General features: G+C 45.5%; 1 protein-coding gene, 2 long non-coding RNA genes and 1 pseudogene across 5 annotated transcripts; 2 read left to right on the top strand and 2 right to left on the bottom strand.

The window, feature by feature from the left end:
• The first annotated feature begins 177 nt into the window (after nt 1–177).
• Nucleotides 178–7805, top strand: LOC144899561 (uncharacterized). 2 transcript variants are annotated; one of them, XR_013627786.1, is made up of 8 exons: nt 178–849; nt 932–1074; nt 2810–2955; nt 3944–4044; nt 4598–4706; nt 4952–5343; nt 5417–5549; nt 7701–7805. It is a non-coding gene; the product is annotated as an uncharacterized LOC144899561 (long non-coding RNA). The 2 variants fall into 2 exon arrangements; XR_013627787.1 differs by lacking the exons at nt 4952–5343; nt 5417–5549; nt 7701–7805 and adding an exon at nt 4795–4922.
• On the bottom strand, nt 392–17573 carry LOC131108574 (piezo-type mechanosensitive ion channel component 2-like; annotated as a pseudogene). Its single transcript, XR_013627785.1, has 53 exons — nt 17157–17573; nt 15954–16049; nt 14951–15058; nt 14848–14890; nt 14477–14597; nt 13946–14111; nt 12665–12878; nt 12417–12564; nt 12167–12340; nt 11984–12089; nt 11543–11913; nt 11372–11477; nt 11067–11299; nt 10848–10996; nt 10703–10781; nt 10539–10633; nt 10273–10472; nt 10043–10200; nt 9797–9967; nt 9609–9722; nt 9340–9540; nt 9058–9262; nt 8886–8987; nt 8628–8805; nt 8474–8560; nt 8254–8410; nt 8079–8175; nt 7847–8012; nt 7690–7779; nt 7390–7619; nt 7208–7320; nt 6883–7141; nt 6637–6803; nt 6149–6558; nt 5817–6074; nt 5650–5751; nt 5412–5568; nt 5166–5348; nt 4946–5102; nt 4760–4856; nt 4544–4691; nt 3950–4037; nt 3249–3375; nt 3019–3177; nt 2802–2949; nt 2535–2723; nt 2371–2463; nt 2127–2293; nt 1944–2060; nt 1428–1507; nt 1119–1335; nt 913–1054; nt 392–842 (listed from the first exon to the last, which is right to left on the bottom strand). The product of XR_013627785.1 is annotated as a piezo-type mechanosensitive ion channel component 2-like (transcript).
• Nucleotides 13672–19004, top strand: LOC144899562 (uncharacterized). Its single transcript, XR_013627788.1, has 4 exons — nt 13672–14591; nt 14862–14939; nt 16154–16256; nt 18765–19004. It is a non-coding gene; the product is annotated as an uncharacterized LOC144899562 (long non-coding RNA).
• LOC131108599 (guanine nucleotide-binding protein G(olf) subunit alpha-like) lies at nt 18209–20804 on the bottom strand. Its single transcript, XM_058059715.2, has 12 exons — nt 20669–20804; nt 20463–20603; nt 20316–20388; nt 20134–20188; nt 19958–20077; nt 19648–19745; nt 19516–19570; nt 19362–19435; nt 19220–19278; nt 19036–19156; nt 18762–18960; nt 18209–18688 (listed from the first exon to the last, which is right to left on the bottom strand). The coding sequence occupies exons 2-12, from the start codon at nt 20596–20598 to the stop codon at nt 18542–18544; spliced, it is 1137 nt and encodes a 378-aa protein (XP_057915698.1). The 5' UTR covers nt 20599–20603; nt 20669–20804; the 3' UTR covers nt 18209–18541.
• Between the last annotated feature and the right edge of the window lie 106 nt (nt 20805–20910).

The following is a 20910-nucleotide window of genomic DNA, read 5'->3' as shown; positions in this document are numbered from 1 at the left end:
TAGCTGCTGTTGCTCATGCTAATTTTCCACCCAGATACATTTACATTTGGATTTCCGGGTTTGTCGCTCAGACTCCGCCCCCTTGCGAGTCTCACGTCGGTCAAACTACCGGGGGCGGGGCCTTAATGTCGCACGAGGGGGTGGTATTGTAGCGTTAGCATTGGGACTCGAACACGTTCCTCGGGTTGCTATGGTTACAGACACCTTCATATAATATTTATATTCATATTTGTTACACCTGACAGTCTTTAAATAAAGCTTTGGAGCTGAGAGTTGCTGTTGCCAACCTCATGCTAAGCTAGCTGCTAGCAATGTATGGGTGAGTACTGTTGCACTAATTAATGCTAACTAATGCTATAATATTGAAAAAAAACAGGTAATGTTGAAGACATTTGGAGAAATGTTAATTTATTCACAATACTATTAGAATTTAGGGGCAACAGTAGCTCTGCCCCTCTTTTTTTTAAATTGGTGCATGTTCATCCTTCACTTCCTGTCACTTCATCAGAATGCAAAATTCCAGTTATTCCAGGATGTGTCCCTTTTTATATTTATTGATAAAACACTATCAGCCCTTTTAATCCTAATCTTACCTGCTAAGTGGTCAACCAGCAGGTGGGAGAAAACATTCCAGTAAAGTCTCCATTCCAGGACATCTCCAGAAATACCCCCCCACCCCCCTTTGTCCAGTTAAATAGATTATGTTCACAGTGGATGACATCACAGCAGGTCAGTTGAGATCAGCGTCTGGTCCACTTGATCAAAGTCTCCGGCGATCGATACAAGAAGATCAATTTGGCGTAAAGCTCCTCCTCCAGTTCCAGCTCACCTGTCTCCCGCACCTGAAGGGTGAGTGCGATACGATCAGATTTTTGAAACACGTCAACATGAACATGGTGGACTGATGCTTACCAAGAAGATGTCTGTGCAGAGTTTGAGTATGCGGTCAACGCAGGGCAGCTCCTCAAACATGATGGAGTGACTGATCCCGCTGAAGAATTCTCGTACAAACTTCCCGATGACCAACACTACTGACGCGTACAGTCCCATAATGCTGCAGGACACAAACAGGAAGTAAGAATCCCAGCTTTTGCTACTAATGAAATAACCTGCTGTACCCGTATCCTGCGAGGAATCCCAAACTAGGTGGGCTGACTTTATCGCTGAACACAAATAACTGGAGCCCCGCCTCTCTTCTGTTGTTTTCTGTCAAAGCCCCGCCTCCCAAAGGCACCAGACTGGAAGCCGGTTGGTCAACTATCCACCATTCTTGTATCTCCTGACTGTCGTTGTCTGTTCGCTCCAGGGACAACAAAATGTCCTTATAGAGGCCATCTTGATTTTGGGAAAAACGGGACAAACTCTTTAAAAAAAAAAATCAACTTAATAATTTTGTGCTAAGAACAGACAAGTGAAAGGACGTAAACCTGCGTAGAGCTGTTCAATGGGTTTGGCGTTGGAGTCGCTGGGAGCTCGTAGGAAAGATGGCAGCACGCCGTGAATCACACTGAAACAAACATTGGACATCATGCTAGCAAAAAAAGCTAACTCAATAATTCATTAATTCATTCATTTTCTACCGCTTTTTCCTCATGAGGGTTGCGGGGGGTGCTGGAGCCTATCCCAGCTGTCTTCGGGCGAGAGGCGGGGTACACCCTGGACTGGTCGCCAGCCAATCACAGGGCACATATAGACAAGCAACCATTCACACTCACATTCATACCTATGGACAATTTGGAGTTGCCAATTAACCTAGCATGTTTTTGGAATGTGGGAGGAAACCGGAGTACCCGGAGAAAACCCACGCATGCACGGGGAGAACATGCAAACTCCACACAGAGATGGCCGAGGGTGGAATTGAACTACTAGCTGTAAGGTCTGCGCGCTAACCACTAGACCGCCGTGCCGCCTAACTCAATAATTTATACTAAGAAAATACTTACACAGGAAATGTTCTGGTACCATTCAGCAGCTGGATCAGCTCCAAACGAGTCTGATCATCCAGGTATGTCACATGTTTACCCGAGGCAAGCTCCGCCTTCGCCCCGAGACTTAAGTTCCTGAGATAAAAAAGTGTTATTTTGTTTCTTATATCAATGTCTACTTATATAAAGAGTGAATCTAACCTCTGCACAGTCCAGGATAAGGTAAGAGGGAAGTGGTCCAGGTTGAGAACCTGGCTCAGGTAGCGCCTGCTAGGAGGACTGATGGTCCACAAGGAGTTACTGCTACCTTGCAGTTCCGCCACCGTCACATCCTCATGACTGTACGCTTCCAGGAACTGCAAAGCACTCTGGGACGGAATCAAACAGCGGTGTTACGACGGCCCCAAGCGATGCGTTGCGGTTAAAACTCATGAGGAGGATTTACAGGTGTGTAACTGTAGGAACCGATGAAGGCTCTGAAGTCGTCCTCTGTGAGGTCTTTCAGCTGATTCTGCTGAGCGCTCATCGTAAAGATAGGCTAACAACAAGAATGAACGTCGTCTGTTATAAAAAAGCTCCATCTTCAGCCACGTTTTGTTCGGTTCTTACCTGGAAGCCTCCAAGGGTGACGGTGAGCGAGACGTCCAAGGGTCGGTTAATGACTCCGGCGACAGACTTAATGAGCGACATGAAGAGCAGAGGAAACCATACGATGCAGATGAGCAGCAAAACAATCAGACCTCCCATTCCGTACTTCACCACTCGCTTCTTCTTCTGACCGCGAGGCTGAGGGTATCGCTGAAGACCACATGACAAAAAAAGTTCTTTAAGTTCTTTGGCGCCTCCTAGGGAGTGTATGTTGAACTGAATCTGTACCTTTTCAGACTCCCTCCAACACTTTAAGACAAAACAGTGGGCATAGACGTCCTCCACGCAGATCCAGGAAGACAAGGACAAAGTAGTGTCCGTCCACACCCAATCCATCACGGCTCGAAGTTCAGTCAGGAAGGGAACCAAACGGAAGCTACAGGTGAGTAGATGAAAACAAACGTCAGGGAATCATTACGCAACAAAATGGACAGCGTTAACTCACCCCTGGAACAGGAACAGGTTGAGGTAGTTGTAACTCTTGGTCAGGAAGTTTCCCAAAACACGCGTCGGATAACCTGAGCGAATCTGATAGGCTGACAAGCCGAAGTAAATACATTTGACGAAATACCACAGCTGAGCCACCAAGTTCTGATTAAAGCGCCTGCACACACAAACACACACAGATTCTATTTTAACAATGTTTATGACTGATTTGATTTGATTGTCCCTCACCTCTCAGTCACGGTCGGCAAGATGAAGAACATCCAGAAATGAATCCCTAAGACCAAAATCACCTGGAAGACCAACTTCCCCAAAACGGTCTTCCTTAAATAGAGAGCTCGGTCTATCACCATAGTACCTGTAGACAACAAAACACAGTTACAATCAAAATTTCACTTAAAGGGTTAAAAAGTATTTTATTTTTATGACATCATCATATTTATTTGTAGTTCTAAACCTAATTAAGGTCCTTTTAAATCACCTTTTTATCTCTCCTACAAGGTTCTGCTTATGTCTTACGAGTATCTGTGAAAGCATCATATGCTAATAATATGCAAATTAACAAATGACGTCATTGGGCGACTTCTCCACGGCCAATAGCTACTTTTCTTACTGAGGTTGGCAAAGGAACACTTGTGTTAATTTCCCTCCATTACAGGTGAGTAGTGAATATTTTGTAATAATTGTAATGTTTTATTAGTTTATTAATGTGTAGAACATGATAAATGTGTGACTACATTTGTTGTGACTATAAATGCTAATATGCTAAATCGCTAGCTAGCAAGCTAATCGTTAGCTAGGCCCTTCTTGTTGCTGTGTAAACGTCTGCTTAAGCAACTCATAGCATATATTTCTTTATAAAAATATCACTTGTCAATTTGTGAAAATCACTCCCTTATGTTTATTCATTTCTCCCTGTAATTCAGACATACCAAACTGGATAAGAACCATCACCAAGAATGCTTCAGGAACTTGGTCCTCTGACAAGGAGGAAGTGATGTCGGCGGCTGCGGAGTGTTTCTAAAAAGTAAGAAAAAAACAAACAAAAAAGGTGAATTCAAGAAAAAAAAATGTTTGGACTTGAGACATGACTCTATCCCAAAGGTGTGTATATATATATATATATATATATATATATATATATATATATATATGGTTGTTTGTGTGTCAAAACGATTCGTTGCCACCAGAAAACAATTCCCCAGTAGACCTACTAGTATTCTTTGGCGTAGTAAAAACATAATTTTTTAGTAATAAGTAAGTTAAGTAATAAGAAACATCGAGGAGTAGGCTTTATTGATGCATGTATGTACATTCTTACAATGGCGTATAAATATTAGCTTCAATATATAGCTTCACCAGAAGGTAGAATGGTAGTCTGTCGTAATCTGTGTTGGTGCGGATGATGATGAGACTGTTCGATTTATATAAATTTGTAATCTGACGTAATACATCTTGACATATTTATGAGCAAATACTTGACAGGGAATTAACTTCTGGTGGCAGGAAAAAGCTCATAATCCTACCCCAAAGGCCCAGAAGCCGAAAACGATGATAATGAAGTCTATGGTGTCCGCCAGGAACATCAGGACATAAACGTCTGTGACAGCGCTGTACTCTGGTTGGACGAGAGCTTGGAAGAACTGACGCACTGGACCATAGAGAGACTTACATCTGATAGAGAATGGAGTAAGTGTCAGTCTACTATGAATAAGCTTTAGCATACTTTAGCTTTAGAATACCTGCTAACACAATACTGCTTTGCTCTGATTGAAAGTTCTGTAAGCTTCTCCAGCAGAAGGTCAAACCTGCTGAGTTTCTGAATGGAACTCAGACTGCCTGAAGATGACAAAAAACCACAAGAGGCAGTCAACAAAACTTCTGTCGAGTGTCTACTTCTGTTTTTATTAAGGTGAGTTTAATTTGACCTGCAGGAGAGCGCAGCTGGGTGGAACTGGAACGGGTGTGCCTCCCGCCATGCCACTGCATTGTGTCTGTTGGGGTGGAACCTGGACTTAATTCTGACTGGTTGTCATCATGATGTTGAGCATCAGTAGCAGCAGTCTGGTCCCAGAGTCCATGGCACTACAAAAAAGTAAATATTTTAAATATTTTTAAACCAAACAGGAATACAAGAATGAGTTTTACCTTCAGTATGGCCCGGTGGTAGAATAAAGCAAGCAGTTGCAGTAGGTCATAGAGGACATAACCTTCCTTCTTCTCCACCCCCAGGATGTTAGGTGGGTGGAAGGGTTTGGAGCGATCCACCTCTAGTTTCTGGTTGAATGGGAAGAAGCCAAACTGGAAGAAATACTTGATGACAATGGTGACCTGAGAACGGAGACCAGTGTTGAGAATAAACACCTCCTCTTCAGCTGACTATCATTTCCAAACCTCAGTGTAGATGATGGCCGTCATCCAGAAGGTCTTGCTAGGTCGAGGAACGGACAGAGTGGCCCACAGGAACACCAGAACAGGAAGAACCAAAGTGAGACAGCTGGCAGACACCATGTGGTTCAAGACGATGACCAGGTAGCACACTGTCTCTGACCTGGCGGACAGGGGGGCGGACATCAGTTATTGATTCCGCAGAGTGGATCTCGTTCTGAATTGAGTTAAATGTGGACGCTACCTAGCAGCCACAATGTTATAAACGGCATAACATAGCTGCAGCAGCTGAGGTTGGTTGCTATAGAAACCATCTGATGCCTCCAAATCGTCATTGTGGAAAGTCCTGAACAAGAGAGAATCAGATTATTAAGTCATAAGATTCAGGTAGGTCATCCCAGTCATCCTCACCTGTTCCTCAGCAGCTCACTCGCTGTCAGCTCCTGAGGACGAGATGCCATCGGACAGGAAGCGGAGGTACAACCGGACAGGAAGTCAGCCTTCTCAAATAACGGCCGCCTCCGTTTTAATCCTAATCTTGCCCCCCGGCTTTTCTTTGGAGGGTCTTGTTCTTCTTCTTGGTCCTGCATATCCAAGCCGAGAGCGAAGCTATAGGAAGGGGGGCACACGTGGGGGAGGGAGGCATCTTCTTGGTTTGGTTCTCCGGTGCTGTTCGATCACGTGAAAGCACCATCAAATTACAGCAAAAGACATGATGAGAGTGTAGAAAATACGTCACCAACCTGTGGTCCTCTTCTTCTGAGGATGAAGAAAACGAAGATGATGACACCTTCTGCATCCTGGTAAGCTTAGATCGCCGGCGCTGGCTGGTTGTAGCCACAGGGAACTCTGGGTAATCTTCTCTTGGAAGTCCCACAGTTGAATCATCTTCTGCTGGAGCTTGTGATATCGCTGTTTGTTCATCTCTGGAGGCGAATTCTAGTCCACTCCCTGTTGGTTCTTCTTGAGCTTGATCACCTGACCCTGGATTCTCACCTTCATCTGTATCCAGACTCGTCGATTCTTCTTCTTCTTTCGCTTCTGTAGGCCCCTCCCCTCGCCCTTCCACATGGTCCAATCCCGATTCTCTGGAACTTCTCATGATTTGTTCCTGGTAGTAGACATGGATGGCCTCTCTAGTCGGCACATGACCCTGAGGCCCGGAGTAAGAGACAATAAATAACCAAACATAAGCAGGCCTGCCATCTTTGTTGTAGTTTTTCAGCGTCACCTGCTTGGCCTGCTGAGTCAACATGCAGCGCTCGATGCGGAGGACGGTGGAGATGTCGACGTGTTCTCGACACAAACCACAGAGCCAAGCGGTCAAGGAGTCCAGCAGAGCCGACAACAGAACCCAGCAGAAACGAAGAATGCTGGACACCCGATGCAGGATGGTGTCTCAAAAGTGAAAGATGACCCGAGGTTAGTTTTCCATAGCAACAGATGCAGAAGGATGCTGCTTTGCAACTCCACCTACCTGGTCCATCCTCCCTGTCCTCTTCTCCATCCTCCTCCGACTCTTCCGTCACCTCAGTAGAACCACAAGCTGAAGTCACAATTTCACGATTAAATCACCGTTCCATAAATAAATAGATTCAGATCCCGTCAAGTTCCTCCTCACCGGCTGTCTTCTCTCCCTTCCGTTCTTCAAACGAGTTCTTCTTCCACAGTTTCTTTTGGCTGTGACGAGCTCTCAGTGCTGTTCTGGAGTCAGTTATCCAGGCGTGATAGACAAACTGAACCGCCACAAGTTAGACGTTTTGTGAAATTCATCAGACGCCATTAAGAAGACGTTCACTTACCTGAAAAGCAGATTTCTCAGATCGCTCCTCTTCCTCCACCACCTGCTCCTTTTTGTCCTCTTCCTCCTCCTCACTGTCGCTCTCAAACAGGAAATAGTCGCCGCTCCTCACCACTGTAGGACACAGGTTTTGAGTAAAGCCACGAGAAAGCAGTGACAACATTCAATGGTCATGTGACTCACTGGAGGCGTGGTTCACCCAGGGTCTCCACCAATCACCCTGATGCCGCCCTTTTGTCTTTTCCTGTGCTGAACGTCAAAACAACAAAATTATATCCGGTGCTTTATTGAATGGTTACCTTGGCAACTAAGAGGCTTTCACACCGTCACCATGGATGCTCTTTTGGGTCAAACTCAGCAATTTCTCTTTTCCTCTACGGAACTTCTGCTGGCGAGATTTAATCCTCTCCATCCTGCGACAAAAACAAGCTGCACTTGTCAGGTTGTTTTTTTTTTTGCTTGGATCGTGGAAACAAGTCTTACTGTCTCTTCAGCAGGTCCATGGACATCTTCTCCACCTCCAGTCTCGCTCTCACCGCTTTCACAGTGGACGCTTCAAAGAGCTCCGCCCCCCTACAAAACACAAGATGTGTCAAGTGCATTACTACACGCATATACGTAAGTCTACTGTATATGTCACCTGGAGGCCAGCAGTTGCGTGTTTTGCAGGTCCAAGACCACATAGAGGAAGTAGTGACTCCTGAAGACCCTTCGCTGCAGCAACAGGAAGCAGAAACACACGCCATCCCAGATGATCCCCGCCTCGTCACTTGGCAAGTCACATTGTTTACTGCTCTGCTGCTCCGCTGTCAAGAACACATAAGTGACCAAAGGAGAAGAGAACCGGAACCGTGTTCGAGACTGGTACATACGTTTGGTGTATCCTCGGATGGTGCACGCCAGGCTGAAGAGCTGGACCAGCCAGCAGTGGTTGACAACCAGCGACTTGATGAAACCGCATGCTAAGACCTGTGCATCGACAAACGGTGATTCAGCAGTTTCTAAGAAGGATCTCCTTAAGACCAGAACAAAATTCCCAGCACGTACAGACAGGATGTTCTTCATGGTGATGACAAAAATGTTGTAGCCGATCAGACAGTCCCAGTAAACCAGTATGGAGCTGACCGGTTTCAGTAGCAAGTCTCCGCCCACCAATAGAAAATAGAAACACGCCACAAGGTAACCCATGCAGAAGATGCTGATCCTGGAACAGGAAGTAGAAACAATTAACACAGGAACTTTTAACATTTTGATCTTATCTTCTTACCTCGTGGTACCAGTGATGAAGATGATTGTGAGGACAAACCAGAACATGTAGCAAAAAATAATAATCTTCATCATGTCGAGGTAGGACCTGTGGAGACAAGTCAGATGTCAAATACGTGAAGGTGAAGACTGACAGAAAAGTGTCCTGTGCTCACCTGCACAGCATGAAGTCAGGTACGGTGCTGAGGCGGAGCCTCATGACTGGATCCCAGACCTGTCCGTCTTCTGCGTCAAGCTCAGCGTTGTCCCCCGCTAACGTCTGGACACCGGCATCAAGTTCGTCCTCAAACACTTGAAGCTGCAGCGAAGCGCCCAGTAGAAGCAGGAAGTCATCTGGAAGACATGAGGTTTTTTTTCACCCGCATATACGTCAATCATGTGACATTACGGTGATCGATGAAGGTGATTTTTACAGAGAAGGAAGAGCGGGTTTGGTGGAGTCAGATGATCTGGGAGGAAGAGCCATTTCACCACGTTGGAGTCCATGTTGGATGTCGGTGGTCGCCACGGATAATCTGAAATATAAGCGTTATGAGAAGTACAACGCAAAAGCTGCTGGTTTGCCACATTGTGAGGCGCTCGAACCTTTGCAGGCAGCAGGAGGGAACCCAATGCACAGCAGATACTGGAAGCATAGGAGCGATGACAGGAAGTAGCAGTACTTTGGCCAAACCGCGCTGATCCGCTTCCTGCTGCGCCTCGATAGGACACTAATGAGCCCGAGCGCGTGGCCTACAGCGAACAGATCCATCCGCTGGCCAATCACGTTAACTGCCAACAGGAAGCAAGTCTGAAAATCAAAGAACAGAAGTGCAGTCATTTTTGAAGAAGCACCGATTTTGCCGCTATATGCTAACATTTATTCACCTCCAGGCCAAACTTGTAAAAGAAATAATTGAGGAAATATTTGGCGCAGCTTAGCATGTTTTCATCCAAGTGACGCCTGGTGATGTCATGGAACAATGTTCTCGTTGGAGGCGGTACTTTGTTGCAGCGGAGACGGTACAGCTCCTGGTGTCTGTAAACCGTTACTTCAAAGGCTAAAAGTGCGAGCATCGTCAGGTTGTACTGTGAAGAAAAGTTAGCATGACGTAAGCTATCTGATGTAGCATCATAAGCATGTGTGATGTTCTTACCCTCAGATAATCGAGCAGTTTTCCTTCAGATTTGCGAAGGCCAACCCACTGGGCAGGGTCGATTGGACCGGAGTACAATGCCGAGCGAGACATGTTGGTCGAGGAGTTACTCGGCTGAAGACAGACAAACAGATCAGCGCGACAGTCCGTGATAGAAACCCACCAAGCACCATCGACGGACGTGTTACCATGCTGCAGTTGCAGGTGTTGGGCTGCACGACGTTGAGCTGGTACAACATTTTACAAACCGTAACCACACAGGTCCACACTGTACACATCCCAGACAGCAGGGGGCGCCGTGTCCTACAGGGCAGGGCCACTCCCACACACACCACAAACAGTAGGTTGAACATGCAAACCTGGAGGCAGTGCATGAAAGACATGTCAGAGAAACGCAGACAGAACATGTCACATTGGAAAGAAGATTCATGCACCTCCTTTACAGAGATCCAAATCATGTAGGAGGAGACAATTTTCACGATATGAAGTTCTAGGAGCCACCACAGGAGACGCTGCAGACGCTGCAGAGACAGGAGGAGGCGTAGGAACAACACAGACAGGCGATCCACTACCAGCCTCCAGGACACCAACACTGAGTAGAGATCACATGTTAATTTGCAGTTCCTGTCCATGTACTTTTCTGGACCACAATGAGACTACATGCCTGTAATGTGGTCAGACAGGGTGTCCTCCTCATACATGGAGGGGTACTCTTCTTCTTCTTCTTCTTCTTCTGATCTCCACTTCTCCTCAATCTTCTCCTCTTCTTTGTCCACCAGGACTCCTCCTTCGTCTTCCACCAGAGGAAGCTGAGAAGCTCCTTCAACTGATAGATCCACAAGGCTGCCCTCATTATGGACCAACCTGAAACCAAGGTCAGCAGATGAGACGTTAAACACAGGCGATATAGATGTTATGTTTGCATGTTACCTGGTGATAGTGCTGTTGTGCGTGTCCACCACTGTTTTGAGATCAGTCAGCTGGAGGAAGGGCTCATGGAAGTAGTGCAGGTGTACGATGCACACCTTCACGATAAACAATAACATTAGCTATAGCATTCATGCACATGTCCAGTATTGTCTGTCAATGAGTACCAATAGGAAAGCTGTGGGAATGAAGATCCTGGTGAAGAGAACCGGAACAGAGAATTTCTCCAAACCCAAATCCTCCAACCTGAAGGGAGAAGACAACTTAAAACATGTCCGATTCTTGACTGATGAGTCCACCACTCGTATAAACCTGTGAGTGCTGAGTCCAGTGTAGTAGCTCCAGGTGTGGAGAGACGAGGGGAACTGGAAGGTGTAAACCAGAATGAGGACCAACATGGAGTAAACCACCACGGCTACCCAGAAGCCTCGCAACAAAGCCCTCCATTTTTCGTAATTCAGCTACAAAGACAAAGGGAACACACAGGCTTTTAGAACCTCGTTTGAGAACTCAACTCATCAGAAGTGGTACCTGATAAAGCGCGACACAGCACAGGAACATCACCATGTAGATGACCTTGTAGAGGACGATTTTGCCTTCAAAACTAACAAAGAAGAACATTGTTCCACAGACGTAGATCCAGTATTTGACAAACATCCTGGTCACCACGGCCACCAGAGCTTCCATCTGAACTCCTCCGCTCAACAGAAGCACCTTCTCATAGGAAATCTCTTGTATCTTCTCTTGTTCCACCTTCTGATCCTCTGGAGGCCAAAGACGTAAGAAGACAGGTGAGGAGGTGACGCAGATCATCATCCAAGACAAGGAGGTTTTACCTTTGATATGAACGGTGATGGCGGACAATTGTGACTGCATCTGTGTGTCTTTCTTCTCTGTGAGCGCTTGACGCAGAAGCAGCCAGAAGGTCAGTAAACACACCACCTGCAAAGTCCGATCAGAGTCAGTATCTGACCAGTACCAAGTAGTCCACGTTTTCGTCTCCCTACCTTGGAAGCGAGCTCCCTGCATGGATCATCTTTTTTCGGGAACAGTCCAGGAACTTCCGGGACGGCGGCGAAACTATAGATGTATTGCAGGATAAGCAGCAGGTTGCCATAGGCGACCAGCCACGGTGACGACATGAGCGTATAACGGCGTCGCTCCCGCATCATCCACAGCGCGCACGACCAGAGCAGCAACACACACGTCATCCACGACACGTATGTGATGGACCACGCCATCATGGCGATCAGGGCGCAGATGTAACTCTGCTTGAGAAGGAAGCCAAATGCCATGGAAGCCACACCCACTCCCGGTACTTCTGGCTCCTCCTCCCATGCGTCAGCGTCGCCTTCAAAGACGCACGTCTCCAACGTGTCTACGACCAAGAGATATCGATGTGGCGTTTAATGTGAACCAGCATGAATGCAGGTAGAACATACGCTCACCTGATTGGCTGAGGGAATAGTGAGGCGTGTCCAACTCCAGGGCTGTGCTCTGTGTGGGCGGGGCCAAAGACTCAGAAAGGCTATCATTGGTAGAAATATCCAGAACCTGTAGACATGATCACATGACATTTCATTACAGAGAACACATTAGACTAAAATAGGCCAATAACATCCAAACGTTACATCTTTGTTGTCCCGCCCATTGTGAGCTTCCCTCCACAGCTCTCTCCGCCTCTCTGCCGTGATGTCACTGCTGACCTCATCGCTAACAAAGCTCGTGGTGGTGACCATGTCACAGCTGCCGGGGTCCGCCGATTCAGTCTTGTCTGCGCTCCGTGCCCCTTCGCCATTTATAAGCTGATGAATGACGGCGACATGAACATTTAACGTACAAACCACATGATGCTTTAATGTGCGTTTATGATGTCATCACCTGGTTTCTCCACAGACTAGCAACTGTGTGGAAGAGCAGCAGCAACATCAGAGGGCTGACAAAATGAAACCAACTGAGCTCTGGGTTCACTTGCATCCTCCAGGGGGCAGTGCAGTCCACCGACACCAGAGGCACCATGCCAAAAACACTACAGGACAGTCATCAATCATTCATCAATAATAGCATCCATCAATTAGTCCATTGTCTGAATTGGAGTTAATGAAGGTCATCTCCACATCCGCCATTACCTTGCAGAGGTGCGGTTGGGAAGCCACGCCTCCTGCAGTGACGGCAGCTGGTAGGAGTAGACGAGTAGGAAGTGGCAGGAGGAGTAGATGAGTGACATCACAGACAGACACCTGAAGAGGAGGGGCGGGACCCAACCAGATCTTGCCCACCAGGTGCATATCACCTGGAAACACAGCAGGTAGGGAAGGGAGGAGAGGGACGGAAGCACGATACCTGGAATGGTGACAGGAGGATAGGGCGTCAGTCTTATACTGATTATACTGCTTCTGTGTCTGATTGCTGGTTCTAACGATTCTAGCGCTTCTATGTCACAGTTTCCTGGGTTCTGCAGGGTTTATGTCAGTGTATCATGGGTTCGACTGGCTATAATTGAGTATTTCACTGGTTCTGTGGATTCTAAGTGAGAATCTCACTAGTTCCACTGGTTTTATGTCAGGGTGTCATGGGTTCTACTGGTTCTAACTGAATTTCTCACTGGTTCCATGGGTTTTATGTCAGGGTGTCATGGGTTCTACTGGTTCTAACTGAATTTCTCACTGGTTCCATGGATTGTTGTCAGTATTTCATGGGTTCTGCAGGTTTTATGTCAGGGTGTCATGGGTTCTTCTAGTTCTAACTGATTTTTTTACTGGTTGCATGGATTCTAAGTGAGTATCTGACTGGTTCCTTTGGTTTTATACATCAGTCTCATGGGTTCTGCAGGTTTTATGTCACCATGTAATGGGTTCTACTGGTTCTAATTGAGTGTCTCTGTGGTTCTACGGATCGTTGTCAGTGTCTCATAGGTTCTGCAGGTTTTATGTGACCACATCATGGGTTCTACTGGCTCTAATTGTGTGTCTCAGTGGTTCTACAGATCATTGTCAGTGTCTCATGGGTTCTGCAGGTTTTATGTCACTGCGTCATAGGTTCTACTGGTTCTAATTGAGTGTCTCACTTGTTCTACGAATTGTTGTCAGTGTCTCATGGGTTCTGCAGGTTTTATGTCACTGTGTCATGGGTTCTACTTGTTCTAATTGAGTGTCTCAGTGGTTCTACGGATCGTTGTCAGTGTCTCCTGGGTTCTGCAGGTTTTATGTCAGGGTGTTGTGCGTTCTATTGGTTGTAACTGAAATTCTCACTGGTTCCACGGATTCTGAGTGAGTATCTGACTGGGTCCTTTTGGTTTTATACATCAGTCTCTCATGGGTTCTGCAGGTTTTATGTCACCGCGTCATGGGTTCTACTGGTTCTAAATCAATGTTCCACTGGTTCAAAGTCAGTGTCTCTTCTCTTGTTACCTGTGAGTCCGAGCAAAACTGTCAGCAGAACTTTCCCTCCAGTGGTCATCATGTTTGCGAGCATCATCCTGGTTTTGCAGACCAATACTTCCAGTTCAGCCAGGATTCGGTTCTTTTTGGTTCCTTCTTCCTCATGACAAACCACATCATCTTGAGGAGCCTGCTGCTGGGGACACAACAAACTGGGTTCTTTAATGGTCAACCATTAGGAAATTGTGATTTAGAAATCAGTTGAACTGACACGGGGTCAGTCAATATAATGGCGATGATGTCTGGTCTCCTGTTAAGAGACTCCAACAGGGCGACAGATAAACAGATTGAAGCGAAACCTGATCACTATTCCCTGTGTGTATGTGTGTGTGTGTGTGTGTGTGTGTGTGTGTGTGTGAGGGACCAAACAAGGTTACCTTTAATAAATAGCTTACAGTGTTACACAATAATTGACAAGAAACCTCATTAAGAAATGAGAAGAGACGACTTACAAGATTATACCTGTGTGTCTGACTGTGTGTGTGTGTGTGTGAGAGAGACCTGCGTGTGTGTTTCAGGGGTCAATCTCAAGCTGAGCCTCCATGTCACCAGGCCAATGACCAGCACGCCAACATCTGGAAGGATGTGTCGCACAGCGGAGGCCACATCACTTCCTGTAAGGCTGAGTGGCAGTTAACACAAACATTATGAACACGATGATGAAGACAAAACGGTAACACAACAGCACAATGGTTTGGAGGATGATAGTCTGTTTCCTGAACGCCACGTAGAACCACCCTAAGTGTGTTTGTCCTGCGGAAGCACCTCCACTGAGCATTGTCATGCACTTCCTGTACAAGGACTCTTGCTAAGATGATCAGCTCGGACTCAAAATCTTGAGAAAGCATGTTACATGTTGTCTTCTCTCTCACCTGACTAATCCCAGCTGACTCAGCGCTTTCTGCCAGGACGTGCCTGCAGATGGAGACAGTGTGAGGAGTAGAAGAAGACACCTGGACGCAATGTAAGACTTACAGTTATACTCAGGTTGTAGTGTTGTCGTGGTCAGCTGAAAGAACGTCTGCAGTAACAGGAAGAGGAAACTGGACACACAAACGGCTGTCACACAGCGACTTGTGTTACCTAGGAGACAAAAAAAATATATATATATATATCCACCACTGCTGATGTCATGATTGGCTTTGTTATATTATACAATACACATACTTCATCTCCTCCAATCACAACAGGAAGTGATGTCACACTCTTGAGTCATTTGTGCTTTCTATTCTCTTGTTTTCCTCAGGAGGGAATCACCTGAGGCACGCCGGAACATGTGTCTTCTTTTGTCTTTGTGTGTCTGTGGGTTTTTATATGTCTGTGTGGGTCTTTGTGTGTCTTTAAATGTCTTCGTTTGTGTGTCTTTTTCTGTTTGTGTGTCACTGTTTCACCATATCATCTTTTTCTATGTCTGTAATTGAATCCTTGTGTGTGTCTTTGGATATCTCGGCATGTGTGTGTCCATTTATAATGCAATGTCATTGAATCCATATGTGATGCTACACACTTCCCTTTTTGTTGTGTTGTGTGACTTGGAGTATCACAATATGAGAAAATCAATTGATTATTTTCAAATCCAGATGTTCGGTTTTATTGTTGGTGTCCCCATTTGCGACCTCAGTTATTTTGTTTTTTTTTGGGGGGGGGTGTAATGAGATGTCCTCGCATGTCTTTGTTTGCGTGTCTCTGCGTGCCTATTTGTGTGTCTGCGTCGTGTCTCTCGTAACATGACATCACTGTTAGTCCAATAAGACATGATGACACATGTCTTTGTACGAGTTTGTTTGAACCTACACAAACCGTGGCGCCCGTACCACCGTGACAACACGGGCTCCATCGACTGGTACGCAAGAGGCGGTACTTATAACTTTTTAACAGCCACTGCATTACAACATCAGTACTTGATATACTTGTAATGACTGTTTATGACAAGCCTGACATTTGTTCTCTGTGTGGGTGATCCATATCGATCGATTACCTGCCCCCAGGGAGTTGCTGGGTTCCGGCAGCAGGGGTAGTAGAAGCAGCAGGAGGACGTAAACCAACGAGAAGCCATTAAAACGCAGCAAAGCAGCTGTGAAGACATGTTGAATATTTGCACATATATCACAGTGTTGCCGTACTTTGAAAAGCATGACATCAATCCAAACAAACATGACACATGTATCTGTCTTCCAGATGACAAACAGGAAGTGGCTGTCAGAAGAAAACACCAAGGAAGAGTGTGTCGCCTTGTTCTGCTTTCCCTCTTCCCACCCCCACATTGCTACCACTTTCTCAGGTAACAACATCTGGTTGTGTGTGTGTGTGTTGACACACTGCTAACCATTCACACACTTACACGCACACCTCCCCCTCTGTGTGGAATGTGAGGCGCCTTTAAAAAATGTACCACCTCGGAAAGCGCTGGAATATAAAAAATTAGCTAGTGCGCTGCCAGTGATGTTCAATGGCAGATGCTAACAATGCTAACAAAGAGAGTGACATCATCGAGCTATTTAAATCTAGCAACATACTTAAATCACAATTGTTTGTTTACAAGTACTTTCTTTGCATTTTTGAAAAAACTTTGCGAGTAAAAACGCTGTAATGTGCATGCCAAACCAGTAGGGGGTGATGTCATTTTATAATAAACATTAACTTCAGGTGTTATTCCCACCAGAAAGTATTATGTATAAATCATGTGGCTAACTTACTATAGAAGTATACACAACAATTAAATGTTACAGACAGATTATATTATTCACAAAAATGTGCAAAAATGCTGTAATGTACATGCCAGGCCAGTAGGGGGCGATGATACTTTGGAAAGAAACATTAACTCCAGGGCTTTTTCCTCCCCAAAAAGTGATAAGTGTAAGTCATGTGACTCTTTTGGACCAATCTAGCAGCTGATGAAGAAGCATTGTAAACACAACAAAAATAGCACTGTGGTCTGCTATTTTTGTTTTGGCTGGGTACTAGTACTGGGTACAAGTACTTCTTAATATTTGAAGAATACATTTTAGTTAAACATCTTATGTTCATATGTGAGCTAATGAAATCAATATTGCTAAATTAGTTAAGTTATTGAGCAAATTTCTTCCTCCTGGAACCACGTGATCAGGTGATCCACAATCAATGGCTAATGAAAGTATACAATTGTTGCATTAATATTGATAATACTAGTAAAAGAACCAACCTGCAGTCAAGCTGAGGGGCAGCAGAACCCTAAAGAGGAGACCCACCACCAGCTCGGAGGACATCCTGGACCCAGTTCCAGCAAACAGGCCCCGTCCTGCGGGTTCTGGTTCTGGTTCAGATGCGGACTGTCAGAGGTCTGCGTGGCCGTCAGCCGAGCAGCGAGTCCGCCTTAAGGCGTCCGCACACCCCGTTGTCATCCTCCACACACACACAGTGAGTCAAACCGACCCAAAGTCTGACCCACTTGTAAAAGTATAAAAACGCTCAAAAAGACAGGAAAAAGATCAAGATTGTCTTCAATACCGAAGACTTTTATCCACGATTCTTCTTTTCTTTTTCTTCTTTGGGTCATAAAACCAACTTGAGACGCGCAGATGTTTTCTGACTTTTTTTCCTTTTCTCGAGACTTAAAAAAAAAACCCTCACATCACCTAGCTCCGCCCTTACTCATTGACTGACAACCACTTCAGCCAATCTGCGTCATATTCGAGCCTGCCAACGCCTTCATAAAACATCCCAAAATATCAACGATCAAATTACAGCGACACAAATTAATCTCAGATCATAGTTCATATTGTACGTATAAAAATTAAAAAACTATCAATAATCACTTATTAGCGGCTACTTGAGCACAAAAAACATCTTAGATCTGTTAATTAGAGCAAACGGTCAAGTTCACGAGGCGTCCTTAATTACAATTGTTGGCATTGTCTCCCTCTGCTGGATAAATCAGGCCGTTACATTCATACACAACATGGTTGTTTTTACATTTAAATGTTTTAGTAGTTAGACAGATAGACGAATAAACTAAATAGCTAGCATATAGATGCCTAAATGCTGTTATCTGGGTTATATCGCGTAGGTAAGCTTGTCATGCTAACTATAATAATAGCGCCGATGGTGGACTTGCTAGTGTACTGCTAACTTCTAACTGCTAACTAAACTAACTAAAACGTTGCCTTTTATCGGTGTAGGGCTGTAAGATTTGATCAAGAACGTTTTTTTATTCAAATGCCTTGCTCTCTACCATTAATAGTACAGTTTGTACAGTATCCTGTTATAAGCTATGATATGAAACACAGTTGATGTTGCACTAACATGGTGCATTCAAGACAGCTGGGAAGTTAAGACTTCTTAAACTCCTACAATAGCTCTATTCAACAATTGTTATGGGTACTATTTTTATTTTTATCAGAAAAGCATGTCACACATCCTTACTAGTTTCTTTAATGCAGCATCTTTTTTTTTTTTTTTACTTTTATCTGGACATTGTAATCTCCCAGCAGTCTGGAAGGCAGCATTTACAACCCACAACAATCATCACTAATCACATGTATATAGTAGCTGGCTTGATGCAGGAAGCGAGAGGCCATTGTAAGCCAATCAAAGAAGCTCGTATTGCCGCAGATGCATTCTCTGGATGATGTCACGACAGTCGTTAAAGACACGGCGGATGTTTTCTGTGTCGACCGCACACGTGAAGTGAGGATAGCAGTAATGTTTGCCATCTCCGCTTGCTGTGCTGATCCTCTGATGAAGACAGATGCGTCATTAGTGAGTTAACTAATTAACTCATATGCTGATATACGGCAACTTTTCTTACCAGAAATTCGTCTCTGATGAAAAATTTGGCCCTGGTGACCCTGGCGTCTTCATCCGCATCCGGGACAGTATCAGGAGGAACGGTGTAGTTGGCGTATTCTGGGAAATAATCCTCCAGTTTGGATTTCCCTGCCATTATTTTATCAGCAAGCACATCCTGTTTGTTGAGGAACAAAATAACCGAGATGGTCTTCAGAAACCTGCAGCCAATCACAACACAGCACGGTGGGGTTAGCCAATCTCAGAATAGCCGATCAACAGCAGCACACGAGAACCTGTTGGTCCAAATGGATCTAAAGAGGTCCAGAGATTCCCGCAGCCGATTGGTGGAGTTATCCTCTCGGATCACCATGTTGTAGCTGCTGCTCGCCGCCACAAAGATGATGGCCGTCACGTCTGAGCGATGACACGTGGTCACTAGCGTTTGTTTTCAAAACTAAAATATTAATGGTAGCTCACCATTGAAGCACTGGATCCACTTCCTGCGTTCGTCCCTCTGTCCTCCTACATCAAACATACTGATAGACACACACACACACACACACTTGTAGGAATTCAACCAATCAAAAACAAGCAAAGAGTCCCGGTTTTAGACACTCACTGAAAGTTGACTTTGTCCACTTGGAAGCGGGTTTCAAAAATCCCTGAAGTTAGAACTCTGCAGCGTAGCAAATCCTGAAGATAAGTCCGCATTGAAAGTCTGCCTAGCTACAATGACTTTAACTTGAAGCTGATTGGCTGTTTTATTTTGTTACCTGGTCGGTAGGGGTGTAGTCTGCCCTTCGGACTGAATCCAACCTATCTAGGAAGCTAGGATACACACGATTGGTCCACAGGGATTCATGATGAAATCTATGTGTGTGTGTGTGTGTGTGTGTGTGTCTTACTACTGAGCACAGTCAATCAGCTGGTACTCGTTGGCACGTTCGTAGCACGCCTTCACGCCGTCGTCCTCCCAGAGCTTCTGAGCATGCTCAAAAAAGTCCTGCGAGACACAACGAGTGTCATGATCACAGCAGGAAGTCAAGCGAGTCAAAGAGTTGTTTTGTCTCTTTTGCGTCCCGGGGAGACGTTTGCTTAATGAGGCCACAGGTGACACACACACACCTGAATGTAAAAGTGTGTGTGTGTGTCATTTCATCAGGTCATTAACATGGTGACAACAAACATGAAGTCTCCAGTGTGTGTGTGAGTTACCTCTGTGTATTCAAAGTCAGATAGCGGTGCGATGCCTTTGATGTAGTCAATTCTGAACTGGTTACCAGGGTTACCAAGAGGAACGGGCGGCGTCAACATACTCATGGCGGACACTATGGTCTGACATAAAGAGGTGTCACTCAGCTGGTCATGTGATCTAGCATCACGTGACCTACCACAATGGCGTCCTTCACGTTCTTTCTGATGTCTTGAATCTTCTGCTGCTTCTCTCTGAAAGACAAAACAAATGTCTTCCATCTGAAACTTCGAAAAGCTCTACAGTGGTTTATCTTGTCTTTTGAAGTTCTTTGACAGGATGTGGGCATTTCAAAATAAAGGCACCTCAAAAGTGACTCACTCAGCGTTGAAACCGTCCACGTGAAGAATCCTCATCTGCTTGACGATGGTACTCTTACCTGACTCCCCCGCTCCTGTATGCAATACCGCTAGTGAGACACTCAGGACGTGAGACGGTCAAGAGAGACAAACAGGAAGTGACACAGACCCAGCAGTAACAGTCGGTGCGTGGCTTTGTACGCCTGTCGCTCTTTCTGCAGCTGTCTCTCGATCTTCTTGTTGGCTTCTCGTTTGGCTTTTTCGTCCAGTCGTTCTTCGTCCGTCTTCCCTCCCAGACAGCCCATGTCCACTAAGGGGAAGAGACACCCCAATCATTGTCACACCTTTCAAATGTAAAAGCTGGGTGGATTCTACCTGTGGTGTCTCTGGCTCGTTGAGTGTTAACAGGTCCAAGTAAGTCTGTCCATCAATGTCCACTTCAGTCCACTTCAGCCAGACGGCATCCTGTACTTCTTGGAACGATGGTACTTGTGTGTTATCGCCCAAGAGCCTGGAGACAAACTCACCTGAATGCACCACCCCCAATGTAGCGCCCCGCCTCATTAGTGGGATGCTTGGTTGTCTTTGGGGGATTTCAGTGTTTTTCCTTTATGTGT

This window comes from Doryrhamphus excisus, linkage group LG7 (genome assembly GCF_037039965.1).
Source record: "Doryrhamphus excisus strain RoL-2023G ecotype Guam linkage group LG7, RoL_Dexc_Guam_v1.1, whole genome shotgun sequence".
NCBI lineage: Eukaryota > Metazoa > Chordata > Actinopteri > Syngnathiformes > Syngnathidae > Doryrhamphus > Doryrhamphus excisus.
The sequence above is the reverse complement of the archived record's forward strand: the minus strand, read 5'-3'. Positions and strand labels throughout refer to the sequence as shown.